This window comes from Drosophila bipectinata, chromosome 2R, assembly GCF_030179905.1.
Source record: "Drosophila bipectinata strain 14024-0381.07 chromosome 2R, DbipHiC1v2, whole genome shotgun sequence".
Classification (NCBI taxonomy): Eukaryota; Metazoa; Arthropoda; class Insecta; order Diptera; family Drosophilidae; genus Drosophila; species Drosophila bipectinata.
The window spans coordinates 25081833-25107692 of record NC_091737.1 but is presented as its reverse complement, the minus strand read 5'-3'; the positions used below and the strand labels follow the sequence as shown (position 1 = coordinate 25107692).

Below are 25860 nucleotides of genomic sequence, written 5' to 3'. Positions count from 1 at the left end.
CTTGGCATGGCAGCGACACTATCCCAGGCGAACGTCATTTTAGTCTAATTAGTTGTGGCGTCACGAGCCGAATGCTTATTTTTTCGACAATTTGTTCCGGGGGAACAGAAAAGAACACGGAAATGGTTTTAACGCCGGACTTTGATGAATGTTTGGGACATTTAAGGCTGACACTGAGTTGGGGAAACAAAATGTCCCAGCAGGTGTATTTCTGTTTATGTGTGTGCCAGGGCGTGGAAAAGTTTTTAAAGCATACTTTTTGGAGCTAAAAGACACAGTTATAAGAAAATTCAAAAAGGCATTCATCTTTTTCCAGGAAATGCAACTTTGACTTGACTTTCTCGGTTCTACATAGGTATGCCCCTGTACTCCTATGTGGATACAAACATACAAAAGAAGAAAATCAATAAGGTAAATAAAACGGAAAAGATTTTCCTCTATCTCCTTTGCTTTTCATCTCATCCTACCGTTCTCAGTCCCTCGCTCTCTCTCGCTGTCGGTGAATGCGATTTCAATTTCTCAATCCAATTTACCTTTGCAACAGTGTGTACACACCATGCCAACAGCAATACGTACACCCATACCAAAGAGAACACAAACACAAATACGAATACGAATACGAATACGTATACGACCCAATGTACAAACACGAAGCACAAGTAAATCATAAAAAGCAGCAAATCTGAATGCACAAAAAGCAATGAGAAAGAAAAGGTTCCAGCCAAGTCGATGGGACCTAACGAAAAAAGAACAAAAAAAATTGTATAAATAAAAATAAAAGGGCATAAAAAGCGAAGAGGATTTTTCCTATGCACATAAAAGCGCAAATATTTGCGCAACATTTTCGTCGTCGACGGCGACGTGGCGATAAAAATCGAACAGGAAAAATATGCAAAAATGAACAAGAAGCAGAAAGGGAAATAAAAACATCACAAGAATAAGCTTGGGGAAATAAAAAAAATATGATGTGTATATTTGTGTGCGAGAAGGGTCTCTTTTTTATTTGGTGCCACGTATTTGCTTTTATTATTGTATAACGTCAAACATTTGCATGCGGCGACGCCTAAATGTATGCCACACTTTGTTCACCAGCTGCCACCTGGTTCGCCCAATCGAATTTCGCACCCCACTTGCCTTCCATCTCTCCCCACTTTGCACTTGCCTATTTCCGCCCTGGGCCACTTTTTGCATTTGCATTTATGTGCGGCGCCAATTCAAGCTGCCACGCCTTCAGTCTGCCCTGGCTGCTCCCGAGCGCATGCAAATCGCACCGAAAATATTTCGCACTTCCACGAAACGTAGCGGACTTGGTTGCCACCTGGCGGCCACTCGAAACCACCTGCCTGCGATCCGTATCTCACCATGAACGTTCGCCTAAAGTTGGCCTGAAAATGTGCTCCCAATTTGCCAGTCTAAGCGAAGATGGAAAGCCCCTATTGGCAGGACGACGTTCCGGAAAGCTTATATACAATCAACTTCAATTATTTAATATTAAACTTCTATGTTCCATTTGATAGATACAAGTAGATACAATCCATACCATAGATACAATCTGAAAAAAGAAGTAAAAACCTTTATCTTATTGAAACCCGTTAAAAAGTGAGCTTAATCCTCGAGATTTTGTTTCCCAGAACACAATTTTCCCGGAAACTCCTCTTTTCCCCACATTTTCCATTCGTTTTCGTTTTTTCGATTTCCTGTTTTTTGTTGGCTGGTTAAGCTTTAGAACCAAGAACAGAGAAATTGAAGCAGAAAAGTAGAGATAAAATGTAGAAATTTGCGATTCGATGTTCCATTCTCCTGTGCTGGCTTAAAAAACGGCAAAATTGTCTGCGACAATTGTAAGTCGTTTGCACAAATTGCAAGTTAAATGGATCCTTGTGCCACGGGGTCTGTCGCTCCATTTGATGGTGCAAGAACAGAAAAGGAGACGAGATACATATACACTCGTAATGCGGATGACAAATGCAAATAAGTTGGGCGGATTGGGCAGCTGACAATCAGCGGAGTATTATCTTTGGCCAATGGCAGGGACCAGCTGGTTCCGGACGTTCACACAATAGCAGAAAAAGCCGAAATGGATTAAAATGGTCAGGTGCTATCTGCACTCTCGGTCTGTCTACCAAACTAGATACAAAATCTCATTTAAAGTTTCCATTTTCACATGACAGTTAAATTATAATTGTCAAAAATGGAAACAGGAATATGAAAACTTGAATTCAAAACTACGGAAGCATCAAGCTTATCAAGTGCAGAACGAAATACCCACATAATAATCCATCCAGCGCATATGATGGAAAAGTTTTAAAATAAGCATCCCACATTAATGCTGGAAAAAAATCTGCACCTAAATGCCCTTATAAATTACAGGCAGCTGTCAGAACTCACGGTTATTTTTGTTTATGTTCTGCTCTGTACGAGTGGCATGCAAAACAACTCGAGTTAAAAATAAAACCAGGAACCTGAAAACTTAATTAAACTTTTTTGCTTTCTTTGAAATCACGAAACAAAACACAGAGCCCCAACGAGAAAGAGGAAAAGGAAAAGGACATGCCAAACAAACTACAAAACGCAGTCACTTACTCAGCCACCAGTTGTGGGTGTAGCTCTGTGTGTTTGTGTGTGTAAGTGTGTCTCGTTAAGCCGGCAACTCAAAATGGCGCCTGAAGTCCTGCCAGCGGTGCTGGCTTGTGTTCTCTATGCAATTTGCCAGCCATTTTGCACCTTGCAATGAAAATGTTTTTTAATTAAAAACAAGAAAGAAAACTTTGCCGAAGGTTGTTGAGGAAATAGCCAGAGTTTATAAGTCACGAGAGTACCCAGTGCAGATAACCAAATATATATTCAACAGTCTTTAAAATGATATGATATGAGTTTCAAATGTCAGATTATTAGACATAAAACTCTTTAGTAAATAGTTTTTGACTAATCCAAAAAACCCTCTAATACTATTTTTATTAAGTATACGCCGGGTATGCCAGCATAAGAGACACCTTGGGGCAGACCAAGGTATGGCAAGTGTCTGACATTTAGCGCCTTTGAAAAGTGTTGCAAATAGCTTCTATAGTACACATAAACATTTGAATATATATCTTTGTAAGTATGTATATATGTGCATGAATTTACATATATTTTGATGTATAAGACGACGGGCCCCCGGGCTGCCATTTGCTAATGAATAAGTTAATTTCATTCTGGCCGCAGCAGGGAAAGCAGTAGTAGCAGCAAGGAGGAGTAAGAGTAGGGTATACTGACGTTCTTCGTCGTGTTATTTATGTGGCCGCTGCCTGACTGTCGCCCATTTTAAAACCCTCAAAGTGGTCATTAGAGACTTTGGCTCAGTTGCCAGTTTCCTCCCAGAAAGAATGGGCAATAGAGAAATGAGACACAGGCGAGGTGGCAGCACTGCGTATACTTAATTTATATACGACTATGTATGTATATATTTAGGTCTGGCCCGGTCTGGTCCTGCCATTCGACTAATTCTCTAGCTGCACGTATTACAATAGGTTCCGCTAAAAGTGAACCAAACCCCCTACTATATATATACTGTATATCTAAATATATAGTGTTGCGTACGTGCACAGTGTTGCTGTTAATGCAAATTAAGTCTTTTGCAGCACAATATAGCACCAAGCACCCAGGGTGCGGAATAGTTTAGAACTAAAGGAGGAGGAGGAGTTGGGTTGGCCCAGTGCCGCATTATGGCCAAAGTGTTGGAGTTACGTAAGCCCGAATCCATTAGTTGGAGCGGCTAAATTAAAATAAAGGACTCGCTAGCTGTGAGCTAAGCTCCAAAGGAATGAGGATATACAAAGTGTTGACAAGTGTTTCCATTTTCCATTGATTTGGCTTGTGCCCTTTGAAAATAAATCTAAATAAATGAATAGTGCCTTTCCATGTCTACCTTGACATGTCTTTTCAACTAATAATGCGAGGTCAGGTTATATTTTAAACTTTTCTCTCAAGAGCTTTAATAGCACTTTACTTTAATACTTGAAATTTAGAAATATTTTTCAACAATGAATGTCAAAAACAGCCATATGACAAGTTTTCCGGGGAAAAGTGAGGGGATAATTGGCAAGGACCGGAGGACAAGTGCATCAACAGCATTTTTGCATTTGCTGCCAAGGCTAATTGACATGAATAAATGTTACGCAATCAGCAGGATAATAAATTCAATGGAAAAGCGGGAATAGCCGGGCAACATTTTCATTTTGCCGACGACTTTGTAAAGAAAGAGCTTCCCCCTCTTAGAGGCAATAGTAAGAATGTGTTACGTCTCAACGGATACCCTGTTTGTTGCCCTGATAACTGAATTTTTCGGAACATTGATAAGGGCTTTTGTTTGTTTCCTGGAAGTCGTTCCTGCTTTATGATTCCTCCTGTTTTTCAGCTGCCTGTGAACTCCTTTCGAATGAGAAATTTTATGGCTAACACACACATACGTACACACGTATATACTTGTGCATGTAAGGCCCAGGACGTGACGGGTCCTGGTAGCAAATAAATTTTACACCACCACTAACGTGGCTCCTGTTGCAGCCTTATCTTCTCTGTCTTCATCGCCCCCTGCACCCCAAGGATCCTGTTTGGTCCTTTGGCCGTCTCTGTCTCCGTCTCTTTTCTCATCTCGCTTTTATTGCCGCTTGCCACTTGCCGCTTGCTGGTTCAGTGTCAGTGTGTCAAGCAGGCTGCGATGTGGAATAATTCGCAAAATGTCATTATTAGTTTGGATTTTGCACAACGCCAGAGTAGGAGGCGCCAGTGTAGTGGGCGTGGGGGGAGGAAAACAGGAGCAGTCACACTTTTACATAGAGAGAAAAATAAATAGAATAATTTTTGGTCATAGTTTTGAAAATAATTGAGAATGCTTATATATGTAAGGATATTATATATTGTTATTTATAGATTAAACTCTCCTTATAATTCTCATTTAGTATCAGAAAATGTATTTTTTTTCAGTGTACCAGCAAGCAGATACAACCCTGTCACGTGCCTTGTGTGTTTGTGGATATGGCTTGAATGATAATGCCGGCCCAAGGCTGCATTCCCATCTTTGTTCGTCCCACCTCATCATTGCCACCCTCTACACCCACTTATCCCACCCCCTATTGCCCCTTTTCAGTCGTACATCATCATCAGTGAGGCATCAGAGTAAAGTTTATTCGACTCTGCCCCTTGTTATTGTTCCTACTCCTGCTGCACCTGCAGGACACGTAGGATATTCGCTGGAGCTGGGAACAGGGACTGTGGGGCCTTATTGTGTGGCCCATGCATAAGTAAACAGAGAAATTGGTTTCCTCGGCGCTGCCTGGAAACTACTCAGCCATTCATATATCAAATCATCCTACACAGGACCTCCTGTGTACAGCTCCTTATAGCATATAGGCCGTATGATGGATGGCGATTTCAGTAGGCCGGCATTATAATAAGCAGATTGTGGAGGGATCAGGCTGATTGACTGATGCCCGACCAAATTTGCATTGGGGCAAAGGAAACAGAAAAGGATCCACCCGAAATTAGTTGGAATCTTCGTGGGATTTGCATGGAAAAGCATTCAATTGAAATGGCAATTTATTACGGCCAGCCATCAAAAGTTAATTGAATTGAAACTATATACGACAAGCAATCAAAAATATGGCACAAACACACCAGAAACATGCTAAAAACGCATCTGAAAAAGGCAGAAAACTCAAATAATCAAAAATCAACAGCCTCAAGGCAAATTTAAATGTTTATTCACAAACAGAAAATTAAATAAATGTATTTGTGATTTAAAATTGAATTTTTTGTTGCTTTGAGAATTGAAAAAATGGCTATTTGTGTTGTTAAATGATTTGACAGATTTAAAAGTGGCTAAAATAAAGTTACTCAAAAGAGGTAGGCTTTTTGAATCTTTTTGAGTCTATGCTGCTGGGATTTGTAATTTGTTAAATGTACTTTATTATCCTAATTTAACAGTAGTAGTTTGAACACTAGCAGTGCGTTTTTAGCTTTAAAAGGAAACGTCTCCCATAATCCAACCGAAAATCGATAGATTGTGGCTAAATGGGCTTCGGGTCTCACCTGGCCACAACTGGGTGACAAGTTTGGTTCGCCCATTAAATGAAATTACAGTGGTTACATTAACTGCTCAGTCAGTCAGTCACTGAGGCATTCACTCAGTTTGTCAATATACTGAACCAAACATGTGTATCCCTCAAAGGCATGGAAGGGCGCGTGTCAACTTTTGGCATCTAATAAAGCTTATGGAGCGCTAAATTGGATTTGCATACATTATTGGTTCACATGTTGTTTTTGGAGGGTGGTTGGGAAGTCCTTAGGCCTTCCGATCGGCAGGAACTTACTGCCTTCTGTTTCCTGGCGCCGAAGCGTGAACTTTGCACTCATTTTAGTTAACTTGTTGCCACTGATCAGCCGGCGGAAAGCCTAGGCACAAGTCAGGCCCCGATGATTATTTTTTTGGGTTAGAGGTCATCAAATATTCTATCACACGAAGTGGCAGGCTATATTCGGATGACGTGTTTACATTTGATTGCCGTAAATGCGATTAGGCTGAGTGACTTCAAAGTGACTAAATTTGATTTCATGCTGCCTCGAAAGTGAAATGAAATTGCCGACAAAAAACGAATGTAGACAGGTCCTAATTTATGCTTAATAAGACTCCAGTCGTAAATCTCCAAGGTGAGGTTGCATGTGTGCTCCGTTTGCTCCGTCGGGACGGCCACGGTCATAAATAAAATCCTGTAAAATCCGAAAAATCCTTGCTTCCTGCCCCGCATTCTCTCCTTTTTCATTACCGACTGTACTTGCATTTTAATGCCCAGCTCCGCGGACTCTGAGCCTAGAGCCTGGTAAAAAGGTCGACAGGACGCGTTTTCCTGCGGTTAGCCAGCGTGCATCCTTCGTCCTCCCACGCCCCTGGATCATCCGCCGGGGACGGTCAGTGGCACGGTTTGAAATTACGAACCAACCAGAGCAGCATCCCAAATAGGGAGATGGAGATAGATAGAACTGCGCTTGTTAGTGCCAGGATATTGCTGCCAGGCTCTGGCAGGATGGCTGAAATGAGATGAAAATATGGCTGCAGTTGACTAGATGGCCATAAACATGTTACATGATCTGTTGTCAAAGGTTAAAGGGTGGCCAAGTAACCATATTCACCCCGGGCCAGATGCACGAAAATGAATTAAGCTTTAATTTGGATTTTCTCTACTACTTTTGGTTTGCTCCTTCAATAAGAAAAGATGTGAGTTTTAATTAGGATTGTTATACATTCGAAAAAATTTTGACAGGGGCACATGGGGTTTTCCCCTATAGGGTCCACGGTCATGGCTATATCTTTCCCAATTCTTCTCCGATTCTCAAGCGGAGTACCTTAAACGATTTCTGAATAGATTCTGCAACATTCTGCATCAAAACCCTGAGACAAAATCTTTTTTCGATTTTTTGTCCATTTTTCCTGATGGGACCCCTTGAAAATGGGGTTTTGCCCTATAGGGTCCACTGTGACGACCATATCTTCTCCAATTCTCATCAGATTCTCAAGCGGAGTACCTTAAAAGATTTCTGGATCGATTCTCCACCATTCTGCATCAAACCCCTGAGACAAAATATTTTTTCGATTTTTTGTTAATTTTTCTTGATAGAACCCCTTGAAAATGGGGTTTTCCCCTATAGGGTTCACTGTGATGGCTATATTATCCCCAATTCTCATCCGATTCTCAAGCGGAGTACCTTAAACGATTTCTGGATCGATTCTCCACCATTCTGCATCAAACCCCTGAGACAAAATATTTTTTCGATTTTTTGTTAATTTTTCTTGATAGAACCCCTTGAAAATGGGGTTTTCCCCTATAGGGTCCACTGTGATGACCATATCTTCCCCAATTCTCATCCGATTCTCAAGCGAAGTACCTTAAACGATTTCTGGATCGATTCTCCACCATTCTGCATCAAAACCCTGCGACAAAATATTTTTTCAATTTTTTTTCCATTTTTCGTGATGACATCCTTGAAAATGGGGTTTTCCCCTATAGGGTCCACTGTGATAGGCATATCTTCCCCAAGTCTCATCCGATTCTCAAGCGGAATACCTTAAACGATTTCTGATCCGATTCTCCACCATTCTGCACCAAAATCCTGAGACAAAATATTTTTTTTGGGGTTTTCCCCTATAGGGTCCACTGTGATAGGCATATCTTCCCCAAGTCTCATCCGATTCTCAAGCGGAATACCTTAAACGATTTCTGATCCGATTCTCCACCATTCTGCACCAAAATCCTGAGACAAAATATTTTTTCGATTTTTTGTCCATTTTTCCTGATGGGACCCCTTGAAAATGGGGTTTTGCCCTATAGGGTCCACTGTTATGACCATATCTTCTCCAATTCTCATCAGATTCTCAAGCGGAGTACCTTAAACGATTTCTGGGACCCTGAGGCAAAATATTTTTTAGATTTTTTGTTCAAATTTGTTGATTGAACCCCTTGAAAATGGGGTTTTCCCCTATAGGGTTCACTGTGATGACCATATCTTCTCCAATTCTCATCCGATTCTCAAGCGAAGTACCTTAAACGATTTCTGGATCGATTCTCCACCATTCTGCATCAAAACCCTGCGACAAAATATTTTTTCAATTTTTTTCCCATTTTTCGTGATGACCCCCTTGAAAATGGGGTTTTCCCCTATAGGGTCCACTGTGATAGGCATACCTTCCCCAATTCTTATCCGATTCTCAAGCGGAGTACCTTAAACGATTTCTGGATCGATTCTGCACCATTCTGCATTAAAATCCTGAGACAAACTATTTTTTCGATTTTTTGTCCATTTTTCTTGATAGAACCCCTTGAAAATGGGGTTTTCCCCTATTGGGTTCTCTGTGATGGCTATATTTTCCCCAATTCTTATCCGATTCTCAAGCGGAGGTCCTTAAACGATTTCTGGATCGATTCTGCACCATTCTGCGTCAAAATCCTGAGACAACATATTTTTTCAATTTTTTGTCCATTTTTCGTGAGACCCCTTGAAAATGGGGTTTTCCCCTATAGGGTCCACTGTGATAGCCATATCTTCCCCAATTCTCATCCGATTCTCAAGCGGAATACCTTAAACGATTTCTGGATCGATTGTGCACCATTCTGCATAGAAAACCCGGGAACAAATTATTTTTTAGATTTTTTGTCCATTTTTCGTGGGACCCCTTGAAAATGAGGTTTTCCTCTATAGGGTCCACTGTGATGACCATATCTTCCCCAATTCTCATCCGATTCTCAAGCGAAGTACCTTAAACGATTTCTGGATCGATTCTCCACCATTCTGCATCAAAACCCTGCGACAAAATATTTTTTCAATTTTTTTTCCATTTTTCGTGATGACCCCCTTGAAAATGGAGTTTTCCCCTATAGGGTCCATTGTGATAGGCATATCTTCCCCAAGTCTCATCCGATTCTCAAGCGGAATACCTTTAACGATTTCTGATCCGATTCTCCACCATTATGCACCAAAATCCTGAGACAAAATATTTTTTCGATTTTTTGTCCATTTTTCCTGATGGGACCCCTTGAAAATGGGGTTTTGCCCTATAGGGTCCACTGTGATGACCATATCTTCTCCAATTCTCATCAGATTCTCAAGCGGAGTACCTTAAACGATTTCTGGGACCCTGAGACAAAATATTTTTTAGATTTTTTGTTCAAATTTGTTGATTGAACCCCTTGAAAATGGGGTTTTCCCCTATAGGGTTCACTGTGATGGCTATATCTTCCCCAATTCTTATCCGATTCTCAAGCGGAGTACCTTAAACGATTTCTGGATCGATTCTGCACCATTCTGCGTCAAAATCCTGAGACAACATATATTTTCAATTTTTTGTCCATTTTTCGTGAGACCCCTTGAAAATGGGGTTTTCCCCTATAGGGTCCACTGTGATAGGCATACCTTCCCCAATTCTTATCCGATTCTCAAGCGGAGTACCTTAAACGATTTCTGGATCGATTCTGCACCATTCTGCATTAAAATCCTGAGACAAACTATTTTTTCGATTTTTTGTCCATTTTTCTTGATAGAACCCCTTGAAAATGGGGTTTTCCCCTATTGGGTTCTCTGTGATGGCTATATTTTCCCCAATTCTTATCCGATTCTCAAGCGGAGGTCCTTAAACGATTTCTGGATCGATTCTGCACCATTCTGCGTCAAAATCCTGAGACAACATATATTTTCAATTTTTTGTCCATTTTTCGTGAGACCCCTTGAAAATGGGGTTTTCCCCTATAGGGTCCACTGTGATAGCCATATCTTCCCCAATTCTCATCCGATTCTCAAGCGGAATACCTTAAACGATTTCTGGATCGATTCTGCACCATTCTGCATCAAAACCCTGGAACAAATTATTTTTTAGATTTTTTGTCCATTTTTCGTGGGACCCCTTGAAAATGAGGTTTTCCTCTATAGGGTCCACTGTAATGACCATATCTTCCCCAATTCTCATCCGATTCTCAAGCGAAGTACCTTAAACGATTTCTGGATAGAACCCCTTGAAAATGGGGTTTTCCCCTATTGGGTTCTCTGTGATGGCTATATTTTCCCCAATTCTTATCCGATTCTCAAGCGGAGGTCCTTAAACGATTTCTGGATCGATTCTGCACCATTCTGCGTCAAAATCCTGAGACAACATATTTTTTCAATTTTTTGTCCATTTTTCGTGAGACCCCTTGAAAATGGGGTTTTCCCCTATAGGGTCCACTGTGATAGCCATATCTTCCCCAATTCTCATCCGATTCTCAAGCGGAATACCTTAAACGATTTCTGGATCGATTCTGCACCATTCTGCATCAAAACCCTGGAACAAATTATTTTTTAGATTTTTTGTCCATTTTTCGTGGGACCCCTTGAAAATGAGGTTTTCCTCTATAGGGTCCACTGTAATGACCATATCTTCCCCAATTCTCATCCGATTCTCAAGCGAAGTACCTTAAACGATTTCTGGATCGATTCTCCACCATTCTGCATCAAAACCCTGCGACAAAATATTTTTTAGATTTTTTGTCCTTTTTCTTGATGGAACCCCTTGAAAATGGGGTTTTCCCCTATAGGGTTCACTGTGATGGCTATATCTTCCCCAATTCGTATCCGATTCTCAAGCGGAGTACCTTAAACGATTTCTGGATCTCCACTTTCTTTCCACCATTCTGCATCAAAACCCTGAGACAAAATATTTGTTAGATTTTTGTACCTTTATTAGATTTTAGTTGTGTTTCCTTGTATTTTGCCAAAAATAAAATCCACTTAAGGGAATTTGAAACCTTTTGAAAATCTGAATGCAATATCATATGTGAATCAGAACTTCAAACATGAACAATCGATAAAATGGACAGAAAGGCCTTATTTAATCAATTTAGTTGGTAGGCTTGTAAGGGAAATAAGGTAATTTAGTTCTTATCAAACTATCCTTTCAATTATAGTTTCTATGTCTTTCACTTTGGCTATGAAAATATCGATTGATTAGCTGAACCCGGCCAGCACTCGTGACAACCCATTAGGACATTCTCGTATTTTTCCCCAGTCCCGAGAGCCAAGGTCCGGGAAAAATCAAATTACTCCATTTGCATACAGAAACCGGGGACAGTGGGGAGTGGGGCTAATGAAAGCGGAGCAGAGGATGTATTATGCAGTGTACAGTGTACATTGTACCATGTATATGCATAAATAGTTGACACCCCTCCGGGCACCAGGGACAAGGCCCTTCCCCTTGGAATCGCATTACGAGGAACTCGCTGCGCACCACGTGGCGTATGAGTAACGCAATGCCTTATTAAGCCACAAAGAAATTAATAGCAAGCTGAGGCTGGATTACTGCGTAAAAAATAGCCCCACTAAAGGCAAACTATTTTCGCTTGTTTAATCTTTATATTTAGTCGTTTGTACGTTCAGGGCCCTTATTGCTGTTCGACACAGAAATGTAAATGAAATTTACTAAACGAATTTTCTTGTTAAGCGGCGCGAATGGCCACGCCCCATGCCGAGAGTATTTGGAGTGCAGCCGAGGGGCGGTGGTCTAAGGGCGGGTTGTTCGTTGACAAGCCCTAATGCCTTTTCTGGCAACAGCGACAAGCGACAGGCGACACATTTCTGCATGCAATGGAAGAGTTTGAGGGTTAAAGTATTTAGGAAGAAAGACTTCGTTCCTAAAAGGAATTTTTGCCAATGCATTTAAAAGTTCAATTTTTACAAATAGATTGGGATATTTATTTTTTTACTGTGTAACACTAGCGGCCAGCGAATGGCGGACCACTTGACAGCCGCAGGCTTAACATGCACACAAGTCCTTTGCCGCTGCCGCTGTTGCCTTTGTTGTTACTCTTGTTGTTTGTGATAGTCCTACTATTGTTGTTGTTATTGGAAGAACAACGCACACTTGGCTTGTCTTTTGTTTCACAAACAAAGCAAACTGGGAGGCCCCAGGAAGGATGTCCGGGCAATGTGGGGAAATGGGAGGCCATAACGGCAGCAAGCCATAAATCAATTGGTAGCGTAGAAAAATTGCAGAAAATTACTTGATATTTACGGTCAGTGAACACACAATAGAGTCGACAGTAGGCGTCTTCCGCCTCACCTTCCGTCCCTCCTGTGTGGGCCCTCTTCGGGGCAGAGAAAGCAACAAGTTCTATCCGGCATCGGTGACACTCAGGGACAGCGACAGGACATTTGCTGGCTATAATTACACTTGTACCTTGCCGAGGGCCACATGTCGTATTAGTAATAAGTGCCAAGGCCAAGGGCGTCGCACAAAAGGGTTTATTGTCGGGCAACAACAAGGTATTTGAAATGGGCGTTTTCTTTCTTCTTGACTTTAAGAATAGCCCATTGAAAATTATTATTTTCATCGGAAAGACAGCCCCTGTCAAGGGACATCCATGGTATCCATCAGATGATACTCTTGTCTGTTTGTTTCTCTCCGGGAACAGCCTCCCACTGTGGTGGAGCTGTGGCATGGGGCTCTGCCTGTAATTATTCTGTCATCCGAGGTGTGCTCCAAAGCCGGAGGTGGACTGGAGTGGGAAGACACAAGCCAGGCGACCAGGCAACCAGCTGGCCTTGCCCTCTGACCTGGCGCCGTTGTTTATAGCCATTGTGAGCTGTACATGTAACGTAATTGCATTGTTGCCGTTGTAATTACAGGCAAACATGCAGTTAATTAAAATCATTAAAATGCCTTCTGCCGTCAAGCCACTGAGGGCTGAGCTAAAGCTACCGATTTCAAGACAGCCGGCAGTGCTTTAATTTCCGTCGCCCCAGTGACAGGCAGGACCAGCAGGATGTGCAGGAGTCCCCCCAACACTGGCGCCCAACTGTCACAGTGTGAGCAGAGCGCAAATTATTTTGGCTTCAGCTTTTGGCCTTTTTACGTGCCTGGTACAGACTCGGCACAAGTCGAGGATAAAAAACAACAGAAGCCGAGAAAAAACGTGGCCTGTAGCTCCTCAGACTGACGCATGTCGTCTGGCACGTTTTTTTGGCTTGCACCCCGACGGAATCCATTGGCAACAAATACGCGTGGTTTGATTTTGATTAATGCCCCAACAGTCGCAAGTCAGGCAAATGATTTTAACGCCCTGCCAACATTCCAAAGTGACAAGCTCGTGTAAAAGTCAAAAAACACATATATAATATGTGTCAATCGGAGGAGGTCGAGGGTCGCCTTGTCAACTGCAGACACGCCAGAATGTAAGGCAGAACCCTTAAATAGTTAATTCCGTCGAGTTGACTTTATTCAAGGGTTCAAGGCAACTCGAACGGCACCTCATACGAATCGTACACTATCAGTAGGGCCTTCTGGAGCAGCGTAACTCCCTTAAGCTGTTGATTCGAGTAACTTTCCAAACAAAGCAAGCCCAGCTCCATGCGGCATTTCGAACAGTAGACGTTCTGGAACTTCTCTCCATTCGTTACTCGAATCTTGTCCTCCAGGATCAAGTTGTAGGTGGTGGTTAATAGGACATCATAACGAGTCTCACCCAGTTTACAGGACTTGTAGCTGATGATATTTCCACATTTAAGACAGGCAAAAGCCACCTTGTAGCCTGACATTTTGGGAAGAGTCGACACTAATATGGATATATCCTGGCAGTTATTATGCAGCCTGCTAATTTATTGGCTTTCTGCTTTGCAAGATAGAGTACCTCACATTTATTTAATTTCTAAGTGCCTCATATATTTAATTCCTGGAATTTCCCACAAACATCTAAGCGATTTTCATTTCAAAAATTTCTCTGTTATTTGGGAATGGGAATCAAGAAAATTAACCAACTTATTTCATAGTTTGAGGCATGTGTCCTGGCCCAGAAATGTTTCCCCTTCATTAATAACCGGAGCTATTGATGGCAAATCATTTGTGCTAAGTTGGCCCATCATTAAGGACGAACAATCGAAAGGCACATAAAGCATATTTTATGTTCATTGGCAAAGTTGATTGCAAACACAATGCCGTATTCATGGCCAGAGCACTATCCTGCATCCTGTTCCTGCGCTCTCTCTCCACAGGCTCCTAGATAATTAATGAGTTTAGTCTGGGTGTACCATAGTGGGGGCTACCTAGAGGATACCGAAAGCAAAGTGTTGCCATCATCGTCATTTGTTTATGCGTGTCTGTTTGCAGCTGTTATTTTATTCAGGCTCTCGCCTTGAATATAATTTGGGCACGTGCTTCAGATTCCTTTACAATATACATACGTATATGTGGGAGACCTTGTGAAGCCGGAAACAGAGCAGGGGACTGCCATTTCCACCCCTGGCTTATTCCCAAATAATTGCTAGCATTTGTCTTTCCCAGATAATAAGATATATGTATGTATAAAACAAACTACCGATTCCAAATTCTAACTGGCGCCCAAGCAGTAACGATGCTAATTAAAAATGTATTTCCTCCGAGTGCCAAAAAGGTGTAATAACAAATCAACTCGGGTGCGGTTTAGCAAAGAAAATTAATTCGAAGATATAATTCAACTTTATGACTTTGGTTTATAGGAGATTTTTGTTCGACATAGTTCGACCTCAATTAGAAGCTTTCAAGTCTGAGGATTAGGAGTTTCTAGAGAGATATCACAAGTTCAAATTCCTCTAGTTTTAAAACTTCTCCCAAGTGGTCCAACTAACACAACAAATTAATGAAAACCAAGCTGAACATTCCCCAAGTTATCAAAGTCTTGGCTCTGAATTTTGTTGGCTGCTCCATTTTCCATTTCCCAGCATCCCCTTCGAACCAAATTGATGAAAACGAAAATGATGTTGACTTCTTCTGGCTAAAAGGATGGGGCAGCAGGCGGCAGGGCTTGGCTGTCGATGCGGTTAGCGCTGCCTTTTTGGCCAAATAACAGAAAACAGAAAGCGGCGGCAGGCAAACAGAATGGGGAAAGCTTTTAGCAGATACTTTACGCAAATCCCATGGGAAAACATTGGCCCACTTTGAGGAGGAAAAGTAAAGGAAAGTAAGGAAGCGAAGCAGCCCCATCATTAAAAGTTAAAAAGGATTTTCAACGGATTTACGAATTTGAAGCTCAGCCCGAAAGACAAACAAAGCCATCAATTTACATATGCTAGCAGGTCAGAGGACCAGAAGCTCCCACCAAAAACTCACTTATATAAATTCTCAAAAAAAAATAACAAAAATTTAAGATGTGCCACAGAGCGCCGCAAAATATGCAACTAACGCGCAAGGGGGCGGGTCTGCTGTACTGTACTGGGCCGTAGAAACAAAGCCAGGCCAAGACTGTCAAGTATTCGTCCTTCCACAGCCCCCGCCCCAGCTTTAAGGCCCCCATGATTTCCACTCGTAGTCCTCGTCGCAAGGACCTTGAGTTGTGCCTTCCTTGCCTTTTGCCTTTGTTGTGCTAAACTTGTGGATTAGCTAAATGCAGGCGAGGCATGCCACGGCATGCAGGCGACTTTATCCACCAACCATACTGCCACTGCCACCGCCACACCTCCCCCTGTGGAAGAGACGCCCACTTAAACCTAAACATTTCGCCTTGTTGAGTTTTTATGAGCTGCTCATGTTGGCGTTTCACTTTTCTTCCATTCCAGCCTGCTCTTTCATTTACTTACACCTGATGTTCAGCTTATTTTTACCTGTCCCTGAAGGAGCTCTGAGAGCCAAGGTGATGGGGTGTCCTTACACTTTTTTTCTTAAGATACGGTCCACAAGCACAATATTTTCAAACTTCTTTTGGGGATAATGATATTGGTAATAATACTTATGTTTTGTACAACTAAATATAGCCAAACAAGTATGTTAATTCAAATATCTAACCTTTAAAGCTGAAACTTATTTGGACCTTTAGCTGTAAAATTGCATGAGTTAATTACATTATCTTGTCATTCGTGAAATTCCTTGTGCGGAATGCGAGGTCATAGATTGCTTTGAGGATAGCCAGTGCTCCCGTGAGTCCTGTCCCCGCGCCCATGTCCCATAGTCCCTGCCGTCAATTGAATGCATTTAATTAAAATACATTTGGACACAGCTCACGAGATTCAATACCTATCTGTCCCCTAATGAGGGCCCTTTGATGACCTCCACATTTCTCACGCCTCCGTTCGATTGCCTGGGCAGTCCCACGCCCTCCGTTCCTGGCCAAGAATCAAAATCACTTGAATGCAATAGGCCGGAATAATTTGAGAGAAGAGGGGACCGGCATGGCCCAGAGTCAGGCCCCTTGGGCCCCAAGGAGGCGTACTCAATGGGGCGTTAATGAAATAATTAACGCATAAATACAATTTGCTGGTCAGAGTTCAAGGAAGCAAGGACGTCGGACCGCTCAAAGGGCCCAACAAATTCACCACAACTGCTACAAAGCCATCAATTTGCTGGCCATCCTACTCGGAACTTGGAAACCCTACTCCCCCCCTTTCAAGTCAGTGAAGCATGCAATTTGCTGGCTTATTTATGGGGCCCAAGATGGTCACGCCGAAGGAAGAAGTCCATCCACCCACCCGTCTTGCCATCCTAACATCCTACCACCATCCGACGGAAGTATGAGCCAAACTTTTGCAAAATAAAAGTTTTCCGCTATTTGATTTGTTGGTCATTCGGTTTTCCAGTTTAGCCCAAAATCTATTGACCCAAACCCAAGGAAAACCAGTTAAAAGCATTACCCGCAAAAGCTCGAGAGAGAGAGATATCCAAATATATATATATCTATATTATAAATCCACTGACAATAAAATTCAGCAACTGTTTGCCTTGCACATCCTGCTGCGCTTTTGTTTGTCGAGCAGCGAAAATTTACAATTGCAGCACAGGATGTTCGCCGTTGGCCAGGATGCGCTAAAAATGGCTGCACTTCCTTTTTTCGGCTGCTCCATGCCACAAAACTCGGGAATTAAAGCCCCAACGCTCAACGCCTTTAAGGTAACACATGCTCTTTGTGGCAGACAACCTTTTTGTGGGGGTGTGTGTTTTTTTTTTTCAGGACACCCCTAGAATTTACTTTTGATGTGTTGGCCGGGATTGTTTGGCCAATCAAATGAGTGGCTCTAAAAATACCCAGGCCCGGGACTGAATACCCATTTCACTTGTCAAGAGCAGAGATACTACACATCGACATGGACGTTCCCGTTCTCAGTTCTCAGTTCCCAGTCTCATTGGTTTTGGAACCTTGTAGTGGTTTGCGGCATTCGTGTCCTTTGTGAGGACACAAGGAAAAAACTATAACTAAGCAGAAGAGGTCTGTAACTTTTGAAGTAGACTCGTATGATAACTTTACATAGTTCATTTTAATAGAAAGTCTACAAATCTTCATTTTTATTTTAGTATTTTATAGAAAAAATGTGTAAAAAAACATATAATATGAACTTATAGTAAAAATATATATTATTTCCAGTGCATAGAGAAACCGTTTGCATGTCCTGGATTGCCGGCAAGCAAACAATAAACATTATTATGACTGGCACTGTCCGTATCCAAGTGCCGGGCACTTTATGCTGACTTCGAAAGGGAAAGGCGACTGTGCCGGCAGATGGGGTCGGATAAGAGCCGTAGTCCGAGCCCAATGGCCGGAGACCTGAGTCCGAGACCGAGTTAAGAGGCTGGCTGGACCATCTCCGACATAAAGTTTCATGACGTTAAGTGGATGATTATTTGCGATTACATGACGGCCTCCAAAGCAGGCACACGGATACGTATATCGCATGGGGATTCGAATGCGGGCACATCCTTGATGCGATGGACATCCGCACACATCGCTGGCTTTGCTGGCGATTTAATGAAGGTCCTTTGGTGTTTACTGCCTCTCCTTTTGATTTTCCCCACACCACCCTACACACGTCTCCCTCGCAGATGATTATGTGTTAATGTTCATTGCACGCGTATATTTTTTTATATCGATTGCCAAATTGGCTGCTAACAATTGATGTATGATGGCAATTACAAAACATGCATTACTCATCCAGTTGGCCGGGTCCGGGCCAAAAGTTTCCTCATAAATGCGACTCGTAAATCTTTGTCGATGCTTACAATAGTTCTCTTTTTTGAATGCAATGAGGGTACACATTTTTTTAAGGAGGGGAGAGTCCCACCAATCGAGGCATTCAGCAACAGCAAAAGCCATAAACATGGGTCACTATTGTCCACCATGGATGCGCGTTTCTGGCTCCGACCACAACTGCGACTGCGACTGCGGCTCGGGATGTGAATGGGAATGGGGGGGAAGTAGTTGTGGATGTGTAAGATGGGGGCTACTGATGGCGGATGCTGTTTGGAATACATATGTATGGGAAATGTAAAGCACAAATAGCTGCTGGCCCAGTTTCAGAAAATCAAATACCATCCGGGCTCCGCCCGATTTAAAGTTAAATACGAGTCCTGCCTTAAAGAAATCAATAAATTACTCATTTCCTTCGCTGTTCTCACAAAAGGAAAACAGAATCCACTTAATTTTAATTTACACCCGAACTCTGGATAAATCATGGCCACGTCATGCATAAATTTACGATGAACAATGGCAAGAAAAAGTGTCTGTTCGTTGCTTTTCTTCTGCCTTTTATCGATGGCAAACGGGAACGATACTGGCAAGGATACTGGAGAAGTGGGACAAAAGAATTCGCCCCCAATTAGACGGATACAAGCCGTACTATACTATGTACACGGATTAAATGGAATAGACATGTTTAATCAGGTTCAGGTTCGGTATTTCCATCTCCCCTCCCTATAGAAATGAAATGTAATCTTGCTCTTTCCTGGGCGTCGTTTGTCTGCCGCGACGACGCTTCAATTTAAGAAATTAATGCGAGTTTCTTCGGTTTTTTTTGTTCTTTATTTTTACGGCTTGCCAGCGGGCGCGGCCAATAAATCCACGCCTCACATGCCCCGCGGCGCTCGTCGGCCCCTCCTGGTGGAGATAGACCAGGAGCATGGCAGATGACCTGGCTCCGGAGCTGCCCCACCCGAAAATTTGAGCCAAGCCCCGGGTCGGGCCTCCAGGGCCTCCTGGGCTACGGTAACGGATGCGGCGCACAAAAATTCTGCCAAAAAAAATTACGTTAAAAGGAAAATTTTTGCTCGAGACACGGCCAAGTCGCGTATTTGATGCGCTATAAATGAATAATTTAGGGGAAAAGTAAATTTAAAGCGAAAATAAAAGGAAAAGATGGGCCATCAACAAATTTACAAATGACTGAAGATGTTTCTTGGGACTACAGGTCGTATGAGTAATGTTGCGGAAAGACTTAAGGGCTTAAAGTGTCTTCTTTTTAAATATTTAAGTTATTTTGGAAGCTCTCATACTTATTTGCTCTTCCTTTCTATTTTTATAGAATGTTTAAAGTGTTTTTTATTTATTTATAAGACATAACAAATGTTTAAGTATATACGTATACGTAATATTGATATAATGGTAAGAAAAACTTGTGCAAAACATTTAAAAAATAATCCAAAGGCAAGTAACTATCCTTTTTAGCTTTTATTTTACAAAATTTTACAAAATTTTTATGGAAAATTTTGTTTTATTTCACACTTTATCCTTGAGATTTTTAACTTTCATTTATTAAAAAATTAATATCAGCTATAAATTACTTCATACTTTTTAGGAATATTTTATTTAGGAGAAACCATTCTAACTGATGTGTATAACTTGAAGAGCTCGTCTCGAATTCCACTTTTCATGCAGGTCCTTTTTATTGCCGTGCCTGGCATTGTTGTTGGTCTTTAATTGCGGACGTCAGGGCGCAGGCACTGGCACTGGGACTGGTGCTGGCACAAGCATAGGCAACGTTTTTACGGCCTTTTGTACGGATGCCGACGCCAGCCGAGGTCAGGGGTGAAGGAGCGATAAGGAGGCAGGAGCCACACAGCGAACAGTGACTATAAAACAGACAAAACAGACCCGAGCAGGGTGTGGGGCATGCAACGCCACCACCCGCGGACGAATCAGTGGGTGGCACGTGTTCTGGGGAGCACGAAAGTTTTTCAATTAGTTGACCGGAGAGGGAAAGTTGCTGGGAGAAAGTCAGGCAAGCAGGGATGAGCCCTGGATAGGGCCTGGGCAGGCTTCATTAGAGTTGTTTGCTGGACGATTTGGGAGCTTTCCATGTGGACGTTTAGGCAGTCAAGTAGCGTTATTCCCTTGTTTTTCCTTAATTAACAAGAAATCTGACCGAATCCCTTAACAGACAGGGAAGGGATGCCCTACTTTATTAGAATTGATTCCAATAATATTATGCCAGATCCCGTTGCCGTCCAATTAAGTTTTCATATAATTGACAAAAGCGGAAATTGACTTTGCTAATTTCCGCACAATCTGTCATTGGTTTATATGTATGTATTACTTAATACATTATGTATTTATATTAGTAACAGACCGAAATGTGTCCCTCTTTTTGGGGGGATCTGACAATGAACCGATAGGAAACCATTTCCATCAATCTGGGGGTTGAACTGTTTTGGGGACCCTCGCCTCTGGAATTTACTGCAAATATTTGGGGAATGTTACGTATACGGAAAATTAACATAATTACAGCTTGCAACCCTTTTTTCGTTGGGGGGTTGGCAGGTAGTCATGACAACGAACAGTCCCCCAAATGAACCCCCATAACCCCCAAAAACCCAGCATCGTAATAATTTCTTTGCATTTGCTTTTTACGAGGCAGCAGAGATAGAGACAAATGGGGGGTGAAAGAAAGGACGAGAGAGGATGTTGTGTAGTCTTTCCAGCGAGCCGAGGAAATATAAAAAAGAGAGACCCTCAACCGCTCGATCTCCCCACGCGCAGCGCATAAATTTACTTGTTAAACAACCCACCGAACCAGGCAGAGGTTCGAGAGCAGTGGTTACCAGGATCCTGGGGAAAATGGGAAATTCGGGGTGCTTAGGGGGTGGCAGCTCCAAGCCCCTGGGCTCAACCGCAACCCAGCTGCCGCTCATCAAAGTTGCATGGGTTGAGGGTGGAATGGGTGTGTGGGGAATGGGGATGGAGGGTGGAGGAACCGCTGGCGAAAGTAAAACCAAACAAAGCATGCCAAAAATTATCTCGGTCACTTTTCAAATACACGTTCTCTGCCTTCCCTTACTTTCCATTAAACAGGTTGTAGGGTTTGAGGGTTTTCACTGAAAAAGAAAATTTTAATAAATGTATAATGTAGAAACTAATTCTTACCTTACTCCTTGCTTTCGTTTAAGACTCTCAAAATCTTTATCATTTGTTATAAAATATAAAAAATGGCTTATTTGTTAAAGACCCGAATATCTATTTCCGTTTCAATTAGTATAAATAAAGCAATGAAATGCCCAATTTAATTTGATATTTTTCACAACATTTAGCTTTTTTAGCTAAATGCCAATTTAATTAGAGACCATTTGCCTATTTATGAAAAGTATCCATTTTCGGGAAATTGATATCGGAGATGATTTTTCCCGTGCAGGGAAACGACGGATCCGTCGCCGCTTTCACCACAGATCCGCTTTGTTCCCTCGCTCAAGAGCTGGAGACCACCACGAAGCTTCCATTCCATTCATGGGGTCAATGGTTTTCGTCTCGTGAATCTGCTACCCTAATTTTCTGTCGGGGACTTTTCCCACCCACTTTCAAGTTTTTAAGTATATGTATAAACTGTTGTTGAATACTACTAACCACACCCCCCGACCGACAGCCCTCGCTGGTGGCCACGTTGACAACACTGTTTACCTAATGTACCGTTAAGCTGCGCACTTGATGCCGTTATCTTTGCTCTCTTTTTTGTCCCTCCCCATCGGCAAGGAAATTATTTTCTTAATTTGAGGGCAAAAGCGAAAAGTTGGGGCCCTGACTTTAAAGTATTTAACAACAATATATGTAAAGGAAGATGGAAAATGTATGCCAGCATCGAATTTAAATTGCTGGCTTTCTGGACGAACTTTGGCAGCCAGTAAAAGTTTTTTCATTTGCCCGGGCAAACAACAATAATGGCAATGAGCATGAAATCATAATAATAACCGAGGGAAACAAAAGCGAAAAAGTTGTAAACTTTGTTGCTGCTGTTTATGATGTCCCGGAGCTTATTTAATCGATAATACCAAATGATGTCCCGAGACATAAGGCGCAGTAACGTAACTATGGCCCGGGTTTCAGTTACCTGCGGAATTTCCAAAGGAGAATAGATAGTGAAGTAGGTGATGAAAACGGGGGGCGGTGACTGGGGCTGGGAAAGAGCCTTGGCTGGATTAAGGTGAGGTGGCTGGGGGACTAAGCGACAGTAAAGGGATTTCATTGCCGTCACTGAGCTCGGCAAGGTGAAATTTCCGAGCATGGCGAAAGGCCGACAGGGAAAACCTTCGCCAGCTTCACACGCATGCCACGCCTAATGCACTGCCTCCGTCCCCTTTGACTGCTTTCCACTGGCAACCCCTTTTAGCAGGTTAAGGTCAGCAGCAGCAGCAGCAGCAACAGAAGCGGCAACAGCAGAGGCAGCAACGTTTGCCGCAATTTTATGCTGCAGACATCTGCATTAACAATGGCAATGAAATGCAGTCAGAGCCGAGCTGGGCAGTCCAGAGCAAGAGCAAGAGCAAGAGCCGAGCAGGATCAGGAGCAGGAGCAACCTCCGTCCGTGTCGTTTAGCCGTAAACGGATTTATAGCAGCTGCTACATCTGCTGCAGCTTTTGCCTTGAAAGTGGGCGGCATTTCAAGGGCGCACTCCTGGCACTCGTATATGTTGTCATTATTTTTAATCCGACATATTCCTTGGTGGGCTATGTGGGGAATTAGCGCACAGGCATTTGCTTTAAATACCGGGAATTTGTGCTTCCCTAAAAGAATAACTACAAGAGCAAGCCACAAAGGCGCCTTTTCTTCCTTTTTTTTTGACTCTTAGCTGGGTACGTTGCTCAAGTGGTGCTATAGAAAATATTTCTTGGCCTCATAGGGAATCTTTGTCAATGTCAGCCATTATGAAGGTCAATAGCTGCGACAAACTACATGAATCAGCAATAGCCAAATTGGTTAGACTAGAGAAAAAAGTTATAGTACACATATATATATAAAGAAATGTTGTTTTTATTGGCGATTTATTAGAACTTGCATTAAATCGTTTGATGATTCTGAATAAATTCTGATTGGATGTTTCCAATAATGCTTGAAATGAAAAACATAATTACTAAGCAATAAGTACTATAAGTAAATTACTATAAGTACTATAAGTATATATGAGTACATTTAAATTTGAAAGTAATCAGACGTTACATTTTTCCGCTGTGCATGAACACTGTCGCCATCTAGCGTTAGGATAGGCGTTTTTTTCGATAAATGGTAAGTAATTATCGATATTTGCAAATTTCACTTATTGTTTATTCACCACTAGCAACTGTAAATATAACGCACAATTTGCTACAATAGTTTAATTGGCTTGCTTGAAACGTGTTACATTTTTTAATATTCTAGTAGCTTATGTTTAAAAAACAAATAAGTTGCCAGCACTGTGTTGCCCTGCCAAACATCGATACTACCAATATTTTTAAACCATCGATGTTTCTCCATCTCACATCTCTAAGTCTTTCTTTCTTTTTTTCAACATGGCTGATCAGGTAAGGTTTTTAAAAACGCGTTAACAATAAATGAAAATTAGGCGAGGAAGCCTGGAAAAAGCGAAATGGGAACGGAAGAGTGAGTGATTGCTTGCAAATCAATGGACCGGACTGTGAAATATCTAGCAAACAACTGAAGGGAGTCAGAGAAGATGCGCCCTAACCCTACTTTTGCACATGCTGTCTCACAATGTGTACACGAAATGTATATTCCAGCAAACTGAACGAGCTTTTCGCAAGCAGCACGCGGTTGTTGTGGTGCGCCGCAAGAATCCCAACTTGAAGAAACGGCCACGCTTCTATCGTCAAATTGGCCTGGGCTTCCGAGCTCCGGCCGAGGTAAGAGATGCGGAGCAAACCGTTCTAATGTTGCGTCCCCCGTTTGTTTCCGTTTCATTGCCCCTGCACGCTGATTGTTGTTCCCGCCTGGCCATCGAACTCCACCTGATCCCGCCTGCCACCCCGAACCCGATTCCAAACTAACCAGAACGAGCGCGCCTTCCAAAAACAATTCGGTGTGAACTTGAACCGTAAGGTCAAGCCCGGCATCACCAAGAAGAAGGTCCTGCGCCGTTACCGCGATGTTGGTCTGGGCTTCAAGACCCCCCGTGAGGTGATGCTAGAAACTTTCCCACCTGAGCGCCACTGAATTCCCTTACTAATCTGTTGGTTCCTCTTTTAAACAGGCAATTGATGGCACCTACATTGACAAGAAGTGCCCCTGGACCGGCGATGTGAGGATTCGTGGCCGCATCCTGACCGGTGTTGTCCGCAAGGCTAAGATGCAGCGTACCATTGTCATTCGTCGTGACTACCTGCACTTTGTGCGCAAATACAGTCGTTTCGAGAAGCGTCACCGAAACATGAGCGTCCACTGCTCGCCCGTTTTCAGGTAATAATACAAATTTAATTGATTCAGTGCTCAGCCATACTTCTTTGATGATAAAATCATGACGGTCTTCATAAAACAAATTGCTGAAGAACCTTGACTCTTTTCACAAAATGTGAAAATACTGACACATTTCAAATAATCTATTATGATTTTTTACAAATGAGCTCTTATTAAAGTATTTTTTATATTTCTATTGTTACAGGGATGTTGAGCAAGGCGACATTGTCACCATTGGTGAGTGCCGTCCTCTGTCCAAGACTGTGCGCTTCAACGTTCTGAAAGTGAGCAAGGGTCAGGGAGCCAAGAAGAGCTTCAAGAAGTACTAAATGTTGCGGACGACTATTCGGAAAAGATAATATTTGTAGCATTTATTCTTTTTGAATAAAACTAAAATGTAAATTTACCCTTTCTTGACCCGTTTTTAGTTTTTCAGGCAGTTTCAGGTTTACGAGTCTTCATTTCCAAAGCAAAGGTGTGTATTTAAAGAAAATTCTCATTAAAAATATTTAAAATTGGCATTCTGATGATAAAATCATGACGGTCTTCATAAAACAAATTGCTGAAGAACCTTGACTCTTTTCACAAAAGTGAAAATACTGAAATTTATCAAAAGAAATGTTATTTTTAAGATTACTGATGAAAATAGGCTAATCATTGTCTCCTTTTTTGCAGGTTTGAATGCTGAGATCTAGACGATTTGAATGCCATTACTTGTTGAATTTATAATTCCAATATTTTAATAAACATTGAGTCTTAACTTGAAATTAAAATTGATTTTTGTTGGGGGTATTTAATAAAATAAACTTATTGGGTTCCTCTTGTATTGCCAAATACAAGAGCAAAGTTATTTATTGCTATACATGACATATTCAATATTCGCGCCAAGCTTTCACACATCCAGTATTGTAAAACTTTTAA

The 25860-nt window shown here is 42.0% G+C and overlaps 2 protein-coding genes across 2 annotated transcripts; one reads left to right on the top strand and one right to left on the bottom strand.

Annotated features, from left to right (window-relative positions):
• Positions 1-13721: 13721 nt before the first annotated feature.
• On the bottom strand, positions 13722-14217 carry LOC108118722 (uncharacterized). The gene has a single exon (XM_017231513.3). It carries the CDS (start codon positions 14089-14091, stop codon positions 13783-13785), a length of 309 nt encoding a protein of 102 aa, XP_017087002.1. The 5' UTR covers positions 14092-14217; the 3' UTR covers positions 13722-13782.
• A 9821-nt stretch (positions 14218-24038) lies between these two features.
• Positions 24039-25345, top strand: RpS11 (ribosomal protein S11). The gene is made up of 5 exons (XM_017231511.1): positions 24039-24050; positions 24267-24389; positions 24499-24663; positions 24737-24942; positions 25145-25345. The coding sequence occupies exons 1-5, from the start codon at positions 24039-24041 to the stop codon at positions 25266-25268; spliced, it is 630 nt and encodes a 209-aa protein (XP_017087000.1). The 3' UTR covers positions 25269-25345.
• Positions 25346-25860: the final 515 nt, after the last annotated feature.

Coding starts and splice junctions, on each gene's coding strand:
- LOC108118722 (XM_017231513.3), bottom strand. CDS start 14,091: ATGTCAGGCTACAAGGTGGCTTTTGCCTGTCTTAAATGTGGAAATATC.
- RpS11 (XM_017231511.1), top strand. Junction 24,390..24,498: donor GCTTCCGAGCTCCGGCCGAG/GTAAGAGATGCG, acceptor AACTCCACCTGA/TCCCGCCTGCCACCCCGAAC. Junction 24,664..24,736: donor GCTTCAAGACCCCCCGTGAG/GTGATGCTAGAA, acceptor TCTTTTAAACAG/GCAATTGATGGCACCTACAT.